At 43.5% G+C, this 16664-nt stretch overlaps 1 protein-coding gene across 3 annotated transcripts; it reads left to right on the top strand.

Annotated features, from left to right (window-relative positions):
- The first annotated feature begins 316 nt into the window (after positions 1-316).
- On the top strand, positions 317-16509 carry Gmer (GDP-L-fucose synthase-like protein). Of its 3 annotated transcripts, none has more exons than XM_075871016.1 (9): positions 317-464; positions 878-1028; positions 2785-2899; positions 5097-5225; positions 7199-7406; positions 8462-8593; positions 11584-11663; positions 12785-12884; positions 16283-16507. In XM_075871016.1, the coding sequence occupies exons 2-9, from the start codon at positions 889-891 to the stop codon at positions 16408-16410; spliced, it is 1032 nt and encodes a 343-aa protein (XP_075727131.1). In that variant the 5' UTR covers positions 317-464; positions 878-888; the 3' UTR covers positions 16411-16507. The 3 variants fall into 3 exon arrangements, with proteins under 3 accessions (XP_075727131.1, XP_037272121.2, XP_075727132.1); XM_037416224.2 differs by lacking the exon at positions 16283-16507 and adding an exon at positions 15595-15813; XM_075871017.1 differs by lacking the exon at positions 317-464 and adding an exon at positions 734-755 and having other exon boundaries at positions 16283-16509.
- Positions 16510-16664: the final 155 nt, after the last annotated feature.

Here is a 16664-nt window from a genome sequence, read left to right on the forward strand (position 1 = left end):
TTTAATAAATGTTATTTTTTTTTGTTTTGCGAAACGTGGCCTTTAATATTGTTTGTTGGTATATTGCGCCGGCGCGAAATCTCAAAGAGTATAAAAAAGATAGTAGCTTAGTTTTGTGTGTGTGTGTGTGTGTGTGTGTGTGTGTGTTGGTGTGTGTGTGTGTGTGTGTGTGTGTGTGTGTGTGTGCGTGCGTGCGTAGAGGGCGCACACGAACATCTTGCTTCGTCTAATTGTGTAATGCTTTACTGTCTGTGTACGGTGCTCCCATGTGCAGCTGTCACGTGGAGTACGAGTACGAGCATAGTACGAGATATTTGTTGGTCGCCGGCTGTCGTCGGCTACAGCGGAAGAGCTGAAACAGCTTCAAGATAGTTCGATATCGCCGCTCGCTGTTGTGTTCGTACGCCTCCTCGCCGTTAAACGGAAATCAACCTCAACTCTTCACTTTCGCTGGAGTCGCCAAGGTAGGCGCTGCAAAGATCATTACTACTACAACATGCGAGTTGTTTCGCCTTCCTGCGTTGACGGGCACTTCGCTAGGCGAAACATCGGCATGCCGTGCTGTAAAGTAACCACATTCATTGTATCGTGCAGTTAGAAACAACTGCAGAACCACCTACGCTTGCAGTTGACTCTTGGAAAGCGTCGGTTTCAGGGCAACGCTTGGCATGCCAGCGGCATTCCCAGTTTTTCTTTTTTTTTTTTTTTTTGCCACGTTTTCAGCGGCGAAACCAAAATTTTCAACGTGAACGCGTGTGAGTGCAGACGTCAACATATGTTATATATATACGTTCTGTTGGTGGAAAGGTGTACTGCGTTGTAGACTCACGATCGTGTCTCAAGTGTTGACGTTAACGTGGAACGTCTTCTTTTGCAGCGTGAATTGAGATGACGTCAAGCGAAGAGAAAGTGGTCCTAGTGACCGGCGGCACTGGGCTGGTTGGAAAAGCCATCGAAACGGTTGTCAACGAAGAAAAAAAGAGCGGTGAGCGATGGGTGTTCGTCTCTTCGAAAGACGCAGATCTCACGTAAGTCGAAGGCGTCTTATCAGTTTACGTGTACGCAAGCGACTATAGCTCGGTTTGTTCGAGCGATCTGGTGGTTATCGAAAAAAAACCTTCGAGGCTAAGAGCAAGTTGTTTGCCTCGACCTCGCTTCATTTTAATCTATCGAGCACTCTGTTGTGATCAGTAGCCCTAGTCATATTCTTATCAGCCTTGCTCAGGGAGGGCCAAAGTCTTGTCGTGGTCTGTTTGAGCTTATGCCCAGAGTTGGAACAGGACAGGCGCAATGCCTGTACCGATATTCCACTTTTTTATTCTAGGGGAGGGGGGGTACCAAAAACGGACACTACATCCAAGATCATGGAAATGTTTGACCCCCATCACATTATAGCTGCTTTTATGTCGCTGTGGCCTGTACCTGTAACGTCATAGTATAATTACCAATAGGAAAACTGCAGGGAGGGACGTCACTAAGGTGTGGTGGCGCTGTCGTCAAGATCATGCATAGTCTGCTCTGTGGAATCTCGCAAAGGTTGGCTCAAGGAAATCGCCAAGGAAAGGATCTATGATAATTCTCAGGGTAGTTCGCTACTGTTTGAGGCCAGGACGGGAATATCGCAAACCAAGACTTATTGGGCCAAATACACGGTATGCAGTGCGTGTGGAGAGGAGGAGGACAATTCCGAACACTTGATAACGATCTGTAAAGGGCTTCACCCTATAGTTCAGGATGATGGCGCAGAGTTTTTCACAGCACTGGGGTTTAGGGACAGGGAGGGCAAAATAGACTTTAAGCGGGTAGAAATAACAAGAAGGAGGTTATCTGATTGGTGGCTAAAATCAAGGCCCAAGTGAAAATCAAATTCTTCACTGCAAAGTACCAGTCCTTAGCTTCACTATTAAAAAAATAATAGTAAATCTAGTTTTTGTTCACTAAGTATTACGGCTAGGTGGCGTTAGCCGCTGCCCGATCTGAAGGGTACAGCCATATCAATCCATCCATCCATGCTGACAAAAAAAAAAAAAAAAAAGATACCATGCTTTTCCGAAGAATGAGTAAATATGGCACAGTGAATGCCTCCGTACTAATTATGATGATTTATGGCATTGTGGGTGTCCTGTAACATAGAGTTTTCTAAATATACACTATAGGGAACTCTGGCGCTACTGTCTATGGGCGGTGCTAAGCATGGTGCTTCAGCGAGCATGGAAATTATGGGTAATACATGGATTCTCCTCTTGTGGCTTGAAGCTGCTTTGTCACGAAAGCACAATCAGCAAATGTTCAGCAGTTGCGCTTCATCGACATCATCTTTTAAAATCACCATTTCAAATCAACTCACAAAGTTCAAAACGGTATGTTCTTTCATTCGGAGCAAAACCAACACACAGCAATAAACAAAGCCGCAAGTGTGATTCACCACCCCAAGCTCGAAGACTAGGCAAATCCATGTCATACCCATAATTCCAACGGTCGCTAAACGATCGCAGTGCCAGAGTCCCCTCTAGTTAATTTTAGAAAACTCCATGCCCTGCAAGCGTTTTTGTAGCAGTAACTTTAACAGTGTTTAAAAAATACTCTGAAAGGCTGCTCTTCCAGCTTTTGCTGTGACTGTGCTGTGCATTCCGTGCAGGCCTGGTGTTTTTTTTTTTAATTAATAAATTATGGCCTTTCTTGTATAACTACTGCATATTGTGAAATGATGTATCATTTAGTGATTGCACATTGTTATTTACGGAGTGGAAACATTAAAGTTGTTCTTTGTCTCACTTTTTGAAGGGACAAGCAGGCGACAGAGGCCCTTTTCGCCGAGCACAAACCCACACATGTCATTCACTTAGCTGCCATGGTTGGCGGTCTCTTCAGGAATATGAAGTACAACCTCGACTTCTTGGTCTGTGACTTGCCTTTTTCACTGTTCTTGAGTTATGATTACTTATGCACATTCAAAGCAAAGTATGTCTGCTACAGGGAGTAATCACTTGACGTCGACGTATGTCATTCTGTTTGGCAGTTTGCAGTTTCAACTGGACTTTTGGAGATTGTGAGACCAGGGTAAAGTGTAGGTTTTCACTGTACCGGCTGTAAAGCAGGATGCGTACGTGCCAGCTCCCAATTTCTGACCACTTGCCACAGTTGTCTACTGGTTATAGGGCTAGATAGCTGACCCAAAGATCACGGTTTCTAACCTGGGCTATCGCAGCTTCATTTTCGATCAAAGTGAAATGTTTGAGGCCCGTGTAATTAGATTTCGGTGCACATTGAAGCACCCTAGGAAATCGAAATTTTCTGAGCTCTGCACAAAGACGTCCCTTGTAACCGTATCGTGGTTTTGGGATGCAGAACCCTAACAATAATGACCAGTCCTCCCGATCGTACTGCCATTTCTGCACAATATCCTCTGACATAAGCCCTAACCTCACTGAAAATTAAATAAACAATGAACAGTGGTTCCAAACATTTTCTGGTGTTGGAGACCCTCCCTTCTTTCCACTTATGGAAAAAGAGGGGAGGCGGCAATGTTTGTGTGTGGGCTCAGTGATTCGCTGTTCTCCGTGCTGTACTCATCTCAACTACGAACATGTGATAACATCACACTGCAGTGCATGCGAAGTTTGCTTCCCAGTCGTGCAATGTTATGTGATGATTGAGGAAGCATGCTGGGAAGGGGCTGCTGGATTTCGTGGGTCGTAGCACATTTTGCCTTGCGCACATGTGTGGTTAATTAATAATGATAATATCTGGGGATCTACGTCCCAAAGCCACCATATGATTACGAGAGACTCCATACTGGAGGGCTCCTAAAATTTCAACCATCTTGTGTTTTTTAACGTGCACGGACATGACACAGTACATGGGCCTCCACCATTTCGCCTCCATCGAAACCCAACCGCCGGAGCCGGGATCGAACCGCGACCTGCAGGACAGCAGCAGAGCTTTGTAACTTCGACACCACCGCCCCGTCTGGTTAATTACATGCATGCTCCAATTGCAAGCACTGGTATGGTCTCTGGCATCTCAAAGCTTTACTTCACTCATGCACAGCTGTGTATGATAGTATGTGACACTGTCATTGCGTACTCCCGCTTCTCTAGGTTGTCAGGTATGAAAGTGGCAGCCTTAGTAACATAATTGTGTACCTCCCATAACAAGGCACAGCTGTTGGATGATCCTCTCCTACTTTATTTATTTTTTAAGCAGGAATACAGGATAATACTGTAACGCAAACTAAGGAACAAAAAAGGCTTCACACTTTCTAATATAACAGCAGAAGACAAACGAGAGCAGTCTGTTCTGTGGAATCCCACAAAGGTTAGCTATATTGTTAGAGTGATTATTCAGTAAAGTGTTCGTCCTGTATTCGATCCACAGACAAGGTGAAATTTTTCGTCAACTGAGAAGCTTTCTTTCTGAGATGTGGGTTTGGGTTTCTCTGGCTTCGTGCTACAAATGTGGTTGTCAATTTCACTCTCTTAACCTTTCTGTCAGCTTTCAGGATTCTGCAGAACTAGTTAACAAACTGAGCATATGCTTGACCTGATGTATGTCCCACTTTGCATAGCCAACTTGAAAGCGAGTGCACCTCCAAGTATCCTCAGGAGGAGTACATTGGGCACTCTAAATGAACCACATAAACATGTTTCAAACAATTTCAATGCATTATGCACCCCTAGAGTGTTTGAAATAGACCGCTTGAATCTACTGCTAACCATTGGGGAGGGGGTTAAAGCTGCAAGGAGAATGTGTCATGTGACGACATCACATTTTCATCAGATGGAAAGGTCTGACAGAACATGCCACGGAGATGCTTGAGCTGCAAACGCTCCTCTTCTTTCTGGGGAGGGATGGGGTAGTGTCTGTTTAACGCATTGCGGAAATGCACAGAAGGATAATAGATACATGAATCCAGTGTAAATCATTTGTTAAACTTGCCAATAAAATAGAAAGGCATATGACTAGAGTGATGTTGTGAAAAAAATGTGTTCCCGTTCTTGGCTGCTCTCGGAAATAAAAAAGATAGGAATGTTTCAGTGCAACTGTGCAGTTCTTTGTTTAACAAGCTTTCTTTCTTTTCATCTTCCCTCCCACAGAGAAAGAACATCCTTATCAATGACAATGTTTTGCACACGAGCTTCGAGACTGGTGTTCGGAAAGTTGTCTCCTGTCTTTCCACCTGCATATTTCCGGACAAGACGACGTACCCCATTGATGAGACTATGGTAAGTCGATAGGGTGTTATGGAAATTTCGCTGTGACACCGTGTAGGGCTGCTTCACAGCAGTTTTCTTGAGCTGGCAAAAATATGTTGCAGTGTCAATGGAGCCCAACCCCCCCCCCCCCCTCCCCCTGTAAGGAGGGTTGAGAAGAATTAATCCCCCTCAACCGTTGTATGTATTTTTTAAATTTTATTTATTTATTCATTTATTGGTACTGAAACCTTCATATCTCTTGGGTTTTATCTAGATGGGACACAATGCATGTAAAACCGAACATATTGGCCAAAAGATATGTATAGTCTGTTTGACACTTAAGGGAAATCTCTGAGTGCATGGCATCGCTGTGCGGCCAGCACTGCAGTCGCGCGCTGGCAGCAGCTCACGCACGCGCAGGTGCTTGAGGAGCGTGGTGTTGAACCGAATTGTCTGAGACAGCAGTGCACACTGCCCACATTGTCGGGCAGCCTGCAGATTTCATCGTTGCTGCAAAAAGTAAACCAATATTCTGTACTAAACGTTGCCCAACAATGTGACCTGCGCGCGCCGCCGTAGCCGATGACACGGTTCACCTGTTCAGCACTATGCCCCTCAAGCATCTACGCACGTGTGAGCTGCTGCTGGTACGCGTCTGCCACGCTGGCCGCATCGCAGTGCCACGCGCTAGGAGATTTCCCCCAAGTTTAAAACAGACTGTACACATGGGTCTGATGTTACAGGGAACACCTGCGTGGAGGGCGTGTACAGAGTTGGCTCTCCAGCTAAAGCATAGGAGCTTAAATTTAAATGAAACTACTGGTGATTCACAGTCACAACTCGTTTCTACAGACTATGGTGCCGTGTCCAAACAATCTTTGCATGACCACTTGCCGTTAAGCGGCAAGCAATATGATAGTTACTCATTGGAGTGTTTTCTTTAACAGTGGACCATACCGTAAATGCCAAGGTTACCAAAAATTGTCCAGATAGATATAAACATAATATAATACATACAAAAAAAGAATGCTGTAATACTGAAGTATGCATGTAAATATTCACCTAGGGCATACTAAATAAGTCCATTCTGTGTATACAAAACTATAACTAGATGTGTGTAGCACATATACTACATATATGTGTAACACACACATGCTTGGGGGTGTAAATCAATGCCCCTTCCCTCTTTAACCCTGTGTGGCAGTGTTGAGTATAAGATGTCCGTCATGGATCAATGGATGGATGTTAAAAGCATCTCGTTTGAATTCGGGTAACTGCTAGCGCTACCAGGCGCTCAATAAGTTCCCTCTATGCTGTGTGGCTTGTTATAAGAAATTGTCAATTCAGACCTCCCCCTTCATTTTACACAAATTTCATTGTTACGATAAAATGAAAACTGCCAGCATTGCCTCCTGCATTGAACTGGGATAAACTGGCACAATGCATCACCCATTTGTTGATATTATTTTTGTTCATGCCTGGAAATCAATGATGAAGTCGAGACACAGCCTCAATTATGGTGGATAACAATTGAACTTTTTTGAAGCTTTTATTTAACTTGGTAAAGCAGTTATCATTGTCGAATGATGCACTTCTTCAGTTACACGATTCTGTTATACACTTTGGTTACGTACTAGTCCTCTTTGTTAAAAGACAGTGGTGTGCAACCAGCCGCTGTACTCAGCTCTGCTGAAGTAAGCATCTGCCTATGCCACACTGCGGTGGTGTAGTTACCCAGTGTTTTGAGCTGATCATCTGGGTAGGGCTGGATGATGCCGATTGATGCCGTTTCATTTTTATAATTTTGAGCAGCGGATGTGCAGCCCAATTATTGTTCCTTAAAACATGTAAACTTTACATGTTTATGGCTGTTTATTTTTTTCAGGCATTTAGCCAGTGTAAACTCCCATATTTTACCATTTCGTTACGCCAGGGAATCTATATTGCCACGAAGGTCATGAGCTTATTCACCTGAAACGTGTTCCACTCTGGTGTCCCTACAGATTCACAATGGTCCTCCTCACGACTCGAACTTCGGCTACTCTTACGCGAAGCGTCTCATCGACGTCCAGAACCGGGCCTACCACTCGCAGCACGGCTGCAACTTCACCGCAGTGATCCCGACAAATGTGTTCGGGCCGCACGACAACTTCAACCTCGAGGACGGCCATGTGCTCGCGGGCCTCATAAACCGGACACACCAGGCCAAGTGTAAGCGGGGACAACTAGTGATAACATAAGACAGGCTTTAGCTTTGTTGGTTACATCCACGTGACGAAAATTAATGATGGAATGTACTAGGGTGCCAGATGGTATTTGGTGTTGCATGCGATAACTGGAAATCACGCAGCAGACGAGGACGGGGAATAAAGGTTCATTCACGCCCGTGACTTGCACCGGTCATGCGACCGTTTGCGACTGATATCTGGAAAGCGACTGGTAAAGGCGACCAGTGTTTCACACCTTTGCGCGATTTATACCCGTCGCCACTCGTGTGTCGGTCTGCAAGGTCTGCATTAGGCGCTACTATAACAACTTGTCATGTTATCATATGCACCGAGGAACTTGCACAGCTTGAATGTTTTTAGGTCGTTTCACATTAGAAGGGGCACCAAAGTTAAACAATGAATCGGTTTAGGTTGATAAATTGCACTCTGCACGTGATTCAAAGTGTATTTTTCATATTTTGGTGCCATTGGCTCAACAAAATTTTTTTAAGTGTCGTATGTTAAATCTATGGCTTCCTCACATGACAATGTACTTTGTTTACGGTGATCGGGAACTACATAAGTCCTAGTAGACACTGTCAAATTTTATGATGTTATGACTTTTGGTGCTGGATTTTGAAGGTAGCGTCACCACCCGTATTTTCGTTTTGTGCACTTTCTCTCTCACCAAATGCCTTTTTGCAGCAAGCATGTTTATTTTGAAATTGTGGTTGAGTAACTTACTGATACAAAAAAATATAACTTTTTTCTTTAGTGTTTCTTTAATACGGGAAGGTAATGACGATAGTTATAGCACGAGAACAAAACGACGACACAGAGACAAGAAGGACACGACACGAAGGACTGTGCACGAAGGACGCTGTGTCGTCGTTTTGTTCTTGCGCTATAACTATCGTCATGCCATACCAACTAGCCCAAGCTGCCACACTTCTAAGGGAAGGTAATGTCGGACCTTAAACAGTATAGTGTTACCGTCTCTACTGAAACTCGGTATTCTTGACTCTCGGCGGTTTGCGACTTTCCCCCTGCCCTCTACAGTGCACGGCAGTTCGCTGCAGGTCTGGGGTTCGGGAAAGCCGCTGCGCCAGTTCATCTACTCTCTTGACCTTGCACGGCTCATGGTGTGGGCACTTAGAGAGTACGACGAAGTGCATCCCATCATCCTCTCTGGTGAGAACATCTCTCTCTATCACGTTGTGCTTCGGCGAAGCAGTTACGCTTACGGTGAACCGTCCACCTCGGTAGTGTTGTGGTCACGGTGCTGAGCTGCTGATCCAAATGTCACAAGTTCCGACCCAGCCAACGCGATCGCATTTGTTGGAGGAAAAGTGCTAGAGGCCTGTGCGCTGTGCTGTGTCGGTGTACAATAACTATTTTGGTCAGCGGGGCACGGCGGGATTGATGTGATCATGGAAGTGTCGAAAACTTCTGTGGGTATTTTTCGCCTAAACTTTGTCCGTGACCACTCTTCTCTCGTCATGTTGCCAAACGAGATGCACTCTATACCGTATGCCTAATTGTTATGTTGTTATTCAAAACATTTAAGCTACTATAGGGCCGGAACCTGAAGCACAGTAAATAAGCCTTAAAGTAAGCTAGGATCCATGCAGTACATTGTATTTTATTTTTAGTGCACACTGACAAAGAGAGGAAAGAACACCAGCGCTAATAAGTAACGATGCACTCATGCCAACTAGCCCATCTTGCAATATTACTCCGATTCAAGCAGTAATTGACAGGATGTGAACTGTTTGGTGCTAGGGTAAGAGTCACAGTAGGGACAGGAAGAGCGTAGCCGAGTCCACCGCAGTGGTATAGTAGTTACAGAGCTCATCTTCTGATCCGAAGGTTGTGGGTTCGATCCACAGGTGTCGCATTTCGATAGAGGTGAAATTCTAGAGGGCCTGTGCATTGTGCGATGTCAGTGTCCAAATTTTCAGAGCCCTGCACTGTGACGTGCCTGATTATCATATTGTGGTTTTGGGTCCATAATGGCCAGATATCGTCAAGGGTGCAGCTGATACTTTAATAAGGGGGAAGAGAAACGAAGCTGGACAGCCCCTGTAATGTTCAGTGCAGATAATTGATGTCCTGTTAGAGTTGCTGACTTCCTCATTTATAGAATTGGCACTGTTGTCCCAGAGGGTTAATTAGCTGGCAGGATAATGTTACAAAACTTGCTGCAACGGGATTTACCCTAGTCAACTGGCGCATGACTATGATGATCAGAGATTTCTGGGACTTTAAAGATGACTAGAATGTGTCATCGGCATTTCACAGTCTTAAAGGGGCCCTGCAACACTTTTTCAAGTAGTCATGAAATGGATTCACTGAGGGAGCTTACGGTCTGATGAATTCACTGCCGGAAAATGTTTTGGAATCCGTCACGTACTAACGAAGTGACAAAGATTTGTCACACGTGATTGCATTCTCTCCTCTCTCGTCCCAACAAAAGTGCTGGAAGCTGAGCAAGGAGAGATGTCACGGGGAGAGAAAAAACGTCACACATGCCTCGTGATGTTCAGCACTTTTTCTTTCCTTCTTCAAATACGCGGCTTTTCGGTGGGATCGTGGACATACCCGTGGACAAGTCATGACCTCCCGCGGTTGCCCTAGTAGTGACCGAGGGCGTCATGCTCAAATCAGCCAATGGCTGATACTATGGCTGTGACGAGTGATGTTTGAGTTTGTAGCGCCATTTTTCGAGAGAAGAGAAAGCAGTTTTCAGCTGACTTTGAGAATCTTTGTGTATTTCAGACCGCATGCTGCACTATAATATTTTGCTTGCGTGTTCTCTAGAGCCTCTACTACTGATCAGCAGCGTTTTCTGACCACGCTCGAAAAGTGTTGTGGGGCCCCTTTGAAGGAGTACTGAGAAAAAAAATTTTACAGGCAGTTTTTTCTGTTGCAATATGTGGCTAGCAACCCACTTATCACAGGCTGGAAAGCGTGCTCACTCGATGGTGTGATGGCTAATTATTTTCGGAAATAGTGTTGTAGTACCTAGTCGCAGTTTTGGCTTCAGAGAACGGCGAGTCAGGTGGGACCCAGAGTGGTTTATTGTAAATGGCTGGCTACGTGAGAACTGCACTGACAACTCTTTCCAACAAAGGCTTCCTGAGAGCTGCTGTGATCTCCTCTGGGGGATTGTAAATATGCATGGCCGCCAAAAAAAATGTCCTGCTGAGTCGAGGACAGGGACGTCAGCCTTCGTCCTTCTGTGCAAGTGCACAAAGGAGGTCCCCCTCCCCTCCTTCTTTCTGTCAAAAAGGTCTGCTAGAAGGGAGTGCTTGCGGGGATCATGACAGCCAACACAAACTCGAGATGCAGGAGGCTGGTGGTTGTGTGCGTTAAAACCAAGTATGATGGTGCTTAAGTCCTGAGGTGCGGTGTTTAGCATGCACTAACGAGACAGGCACTTAAATATTGTGATATCGATTTTAAATATATTCTAAGCTACATTAGTCACTTGTACTTTATAGGTTATGTGTGTATGGCTGCACAAATACGTCCCACAAGTCATCTCGCCTTCATAATTTTATGTCGCTGCCCCGCCGCGGTGGTCTAGTGGCCAAGGTACTCGGCTGCTGACCCGCAGGTCGCGGGATCGAATCCAGACTGCGGCGGCTGCATTTCCGATGGAGGCGAAAATGTTGTAGGCCCGTGTGCTCAGATTTGGGTGCATGTTAAAGAACCCCAGGTGGTCGAAATTTGCGGAGCCCTCCACTATGGCGTCTCTCGTAATCATATGGTGGTTTTTGGACGTTAAGCCTCACATATCAATCAATCAATTTTATGTCGGTACTCCTTCAGTAAAAAAATTTGATCTCTTCTGAATAGGATAGATTCTAAAGATTGAGAAAGTACGCGTGTGAACTGAAAAATGCAAGTAAAAGAGATTTGTTAAACTCAATATCACGGAAAAGCAAGTGCCAGGTTTTCAGTGAAAATATAGCATTGAGATCAGTTATGCAAGTTCAGTGATTTGCCATACTAGTTTGCATGACCAGTTACGTCCATATATCTAACTGATTACACCTAAATTTTTCAAAGTGGCTTGTGTTATTCCATCTATCGTGCATTAAACACACAAGGCCTGTTATCTACGATTGTCGACCTTCAGGATACTGCTCTGTGTACTTGCCTTTATCTTTTTGCAGTTGATGAGAAAGATGAGATAAGTATTAAGGATGCAGCCAAGCTCATCACTGATGCTTTCAACTTCAAAGGGGACGTCATTGTATCCTTACTTCGTCTTCTTTTTTCTTTCTATACTTAAGCATGGTCATAACTTACGAAGAAATGATTAATTCGCAATTGACTTGTTCTTGACTATCAGTTATTAAGTAACATATGACATGCCATCACTTGTAATGTCGCACTGTCAATTTTCTCTGGATTGCAGTGCTGATGTGCTTACCGCAATTACAGAAATTTGCCTTCTTTTTTCTTTGTTTCTGTGTGCTAATTGCTTTTATTTCATTTTCACATTATTAGTACATTTTGAATTAAAGTGACTGTTATCCCTCCCTGTGTTCTCCATAACTTTATTGCTTGTTTGCTACATGTTGTTGTAATGAACCATTTGTGTATTGTTCTTGACATATAGGTCAAAAGGCCAAGGTTAAGTGTTATACGAAAATTAAATTAAATCTCTCTTTTTTTTTGCACCGGCATGTTTTTGTGCGCTGGCCTGAAATGCTGGGACGGTGAAGTCGATACAGGTTAAAGTTCTGATAGTCAGTGGGCATCTTTTCGTGGTCACTCGGCAAGGGAGTGTTGTTGGGATATTGTTCTGTGAATCGCGCATGATGAGCCATCCTCTGGACACTTGAGAACGGCACGAACACTAGTCGCACGAAAGAGTGGTTCTATTGGTCTAAAATGTGGAACACAATTGAAAACTATGTGGCCAGCTGTACGCAGTCTGTACGCAGTGTCAGAGCCACGAGTGGCCCACCTCGGGTCCAGTCGGTCACCTGCAGCTTGTAAAGCCTCCCGGTTCTCCTTTCGAAAAGGTCGGCATTGACCTGGTGGGACCATTTCCACTCTTATCAAGAGGTAACCGGTGGATGATTGTATGCGCTGACTATCTAACGCGGTACTGCGAGATGGCTGCTTTATTTTCCGCCATGACAACCCAGGTTTCGAAGTTCCAATTGCATTCAGTCTTACTCAGGCACGGGCCTCCTCGCGTGAGAGTAGGCGATCGTGGTAGTCATGACCATGGTATGGCATGACTGTATATAGTGCTATCGAGTATTCGCTAGTGTTTCAACTGTTATAGATTGAGTTGCGTGTGTTTCACATGATGCGATGTGCATTGCTCATCATTTACGTCCCTTGACGGAGCCTGTCAAGTTTGACACATCCAAAGCTGATGGCCAGTTCAAGAAGACTGCAAGCAACAAGAAGCTTCGTTCCTACCTTCCAGACTTCAAGTTCACACCCATCGAGAAAGGTGGGATTCTGAGTGATCGGTCATCGGGCTAATTGGAGCTTATCTAGGGAAGATGTTTTTTCGGTGCAAGAACAGGACACATATGGGAGAATATACGTAGACGGCACACGGGCACAACTTCATCAGTGGGGATTACTGATGTGCTATTTTTGAAGGAGAAAAACTGGTGTATTTAATATCTTGATTCATTGGATTGCTGAAAGGATACCAGACGAAAATGTCTAGAAATTTGTACTTCAATGTATTACCATTTACAGATTACCAGATGAGTAAACGTAATAGCTCAGCTGAATTGATGCATCATCTGATATAACTGCACAACTATAGTTGCACCCAACTTAATTTAAGAAGTCCAGAGACGCTACGCCCCCCCAACCGAAACACAGCCGCCAATTGCCTTGGCAGCAAAAAAAAAAAAAGAAAAAGAAAAAAAAAAGTTGCTCATACACTCACGTTTTCCAAAGGCGGAGTTACCATCCGTCCGGTTCACGGCATCATTCTGGAGCGTGCGACAATTGCTGCGGGTTTGTGTTCATCCGCCTTCGAGGATAAAATGCTGTGTGTTTGTATCCGACTGTAACAGCATCCCCTGGGGACCACAAAGGCTTGGCGCAGTAGCAGCAATGAAATAGTTGGAGCATTTTGTAGTAAGAAAGATTATTAGACAAATAAACAGGAAGTGTTCTTACTGTTTTTATCTAGCAGAAACAGCATGCATCGTAAAAATGTTTATGGTTTGTGTGTGGTCCGAATGCTGCCACATGGCACCACATCTCACTCTGGTACAGTGATCTACATCTGTGCTTCACATTTTTATAAACATTTACGGATAGATCACTTTATTTGTGTATTTTGATTCATCTGTGTCATTATCTTGACAATTTCACGCAAATGATATCTCAGTTTCGTACCTTGTGATGTTATTTAAGGCATCTGTACAGTCATCATCACACGTTCGAATATGCTGTAGTAGTTGCACTGAAGTGTTGCATGTACATAGTGCCATTGATAAAAAATTACTGACACCATTTTTCAAAGGTGAGATTACTCTGCCGTGCTGATTTCTTGTATACAGAGACGACTCTGTGCGAGTGTGAAGCTCATTAAATCTTTACCAAGTTATTTTATTTTTATAATAACATCAATTTTCCCATGGTGCACCTGCTGACATTGACATCAGCCTGACGTCAGGCTGGGGTATAAATTCTGATGATTTCACACAGCAGTCTGGCCATTTTAGGTGACGTCAGGTACCAAAAACTTCAAAATGGCCCCTCTTACATCACCGAAGCGTTCAAAATGGCCGAAAAGGTACCTTCCTTCCGGCAGGATGCAAACCTGCGACCTTCGAATAATGCATCTGATGCTCTACCACTGAACTACACTGGCTGTCATCCCTCGGTCCACTTTATAGGGTGTATATGTGTACTTAGACGTGGGAGCGTCAGGCAATGCCACTTGTGTCTATTGGAACACCCTTTTTTTGCCTGTTTGGTGTCACTGTGGCAAGTCCTCTCTTCCTCCACTTTTCTTTCTGCGCATTTACGTTACAGTTACTTCTAATAACATTCCCTATATACTATCCCTGGCATTATTATCTGTTAGTTCTTATTACTATTGTGGCTAACAAGGAAAACGTGCCCTTATGTGGAGGTGCGATTCGAAAAAGAAGTTTCATCAATCTGTAGGCTAGGGCAATTGAATTTTTTGCTCTCTATATAGTAGACTTTCATGCTGATTTCAAGTATGTAATTAGTTTTGTAGTAGGTTTCACAGCTTTCGTTTTGTGCCATGGCAATGTGTAAGATAGTTAGTTTTGAACAAAACTTTTATGCCATTAAACATTTATAGTTCTGTGCCATCAATGGTTCATATTTCTCCTCATTGACTGTAGAATGGAAATAACTACTAAGTGCTTATAGGACACTTTAATGGACAAGAGAAATTTTAATGCAGGAATTCCTAGAATGCTCAGCCCACACTAATTGCTTGCTTTAGCTTCGTAATAATTATACAGAATATATCAAGTTTTAAAGAAGGAGGTCGTACCCTTCGCATGTTAAGGAATATCTGGGCAAGATTTCATCCTCTTCTGGCATCAGAAGTACCAAAAACATGTCTTATCTCAAGAAGTTGCCCATAAGTGGATCTTGAGAAAAATGCATTTTAAAGATATAAGTTGCACCTCATCTGTGGGGCAAAGATATGTTTTAGCGATTTCTTCCATCATGAGAGCTCGGCAATCGTTACTTTGAGCATGTGGCTTTGGTGAACTTCTCATGCGAAATGCGATAGCAAGCAGCCAGGTGACAATTTCCAGAGGACTCGAGACGATGAGCTCTCTTTAATTTTTGGGTAGCAACCTTGTGCTCCTTAAAAGCGATGTTAACCTACTTCGAGTTTAATTAAAATCTTCAGTTTTTTGTAGTTGTTGTTCTGAGGGTAGGAAAATTAAACTTGTGAAAGCAAATAAGAACAAAAAATTATGTATGGTAGTTCTGGAAAAAAATTAAGTTTTTCAACTCACATTTTCTCTTAAAGTTAAGCTTTCTGGCATTGTCTTATGTGTGGCAGTTAATAGCGCTTCATAGCGGTTATCCTGGTTTACAAACACGTACTAAAAACATTTTTGGTTTCGTTCTGTCTAGCGTGGATTTAAGTACGTTTGTAATGCCAAGTCTGCTTGTTTTTTTTTTTTTTTGCCTTGCAGCCGTGCAAGAAACTGTTGACTGGTACACCAAGAACTATGAGACTGCCCGGAAATAACAACATTTGCTTCCCATACTACTTTTTCTTTTCTCTCTCTCTCTTATTTTTGTTTTTACTTGTGTTTATAGCGGCATAGTTCCTACTAATGCTTTTCAGGGAGTGTGTGGTTGAATGCAAAGTGTGTACAAGGAAATAAAGTATATAGTATATATTGAAATAAGTTTGCACTTTGTGTAGTTTGTTTGCTGTTTTTTTCTACTGTATTATAAAAAAAATGCTTAGAATGTGGATAAATGAATAAAAAGTGCTTATAGAGACAAAGGTTTCCAGGGCATGGGATTCGCAGCAAATACAAATTTCTCATTAATACACGATGCTATTGATACGATGCATATTTGTGTTTGTTTGGAAGAAGTTCAGCAGGAATTCAGCATTTAGTTTGATGCTATTTTCTCTAAAAGAGCTAGGCAGAAATTCGGCGTACAAGAGTAGAAATTGGTTGAGTTGGTTGGTGCGGGTCGGTGATCGCTATGCATCACAGTCTTGCTTGTTGGTGACAGGTACACACCATCACGAAAATTCAGCTTTCGGTGAATGGTCTCCTGAACACCTTTGTGCCTTAGTGTACAACCTACAAACTTTGAAGGGAGTCGTGTGTAACCCATTTCACACTGTCAATGTTTTTTCAGGATTGCAATGCACTACTTCGAAGATGAACCATTCAGGCATTCAATGTCTTTGCCCGGCTAAAGTACCAAGGAACCATGTTGCACTGCCAAGTTTTTCACCAGGACAGGAAAGAGCACTCGTTTTCTGATGATGCATGCAGTTTCACACTAGCGGAAGCATTTCGCCCGGCCATTGTGGAAACCGTGGAAAGTGCAGATGTAAAAGAATAGATGCTACTAAGAAAAAGAACACTGCTAGTATTGAAGGCATATACGAAGAACACTTATTAGGGTTTAGCTTTGCACGCATGCTACAAGGTAGGTTGTAGCACTCGGTCTCATCCAACGCAGAAATATGTTGTACAATTAACACAAGTTATATAGGTATGTGCACTAACTACAG

The sequence above is a fragment of the Rhipicephalus microplus genome, chromosome 8 (genome assembly GCF_043290135.1).
Source record: "Rhipicephalus microplus isolate Deutch F79 chromosome 8, USDA_Rmic, whole genome shotgun sequence".
Classification (NCBI taxonomy): domain Eukaryota; kingdom Metazoa; phylum Arthropoda; class Arachnida; order Ixodida; family Ixodidae; genus Rhipicephalus; species Rhipicephalus microplus.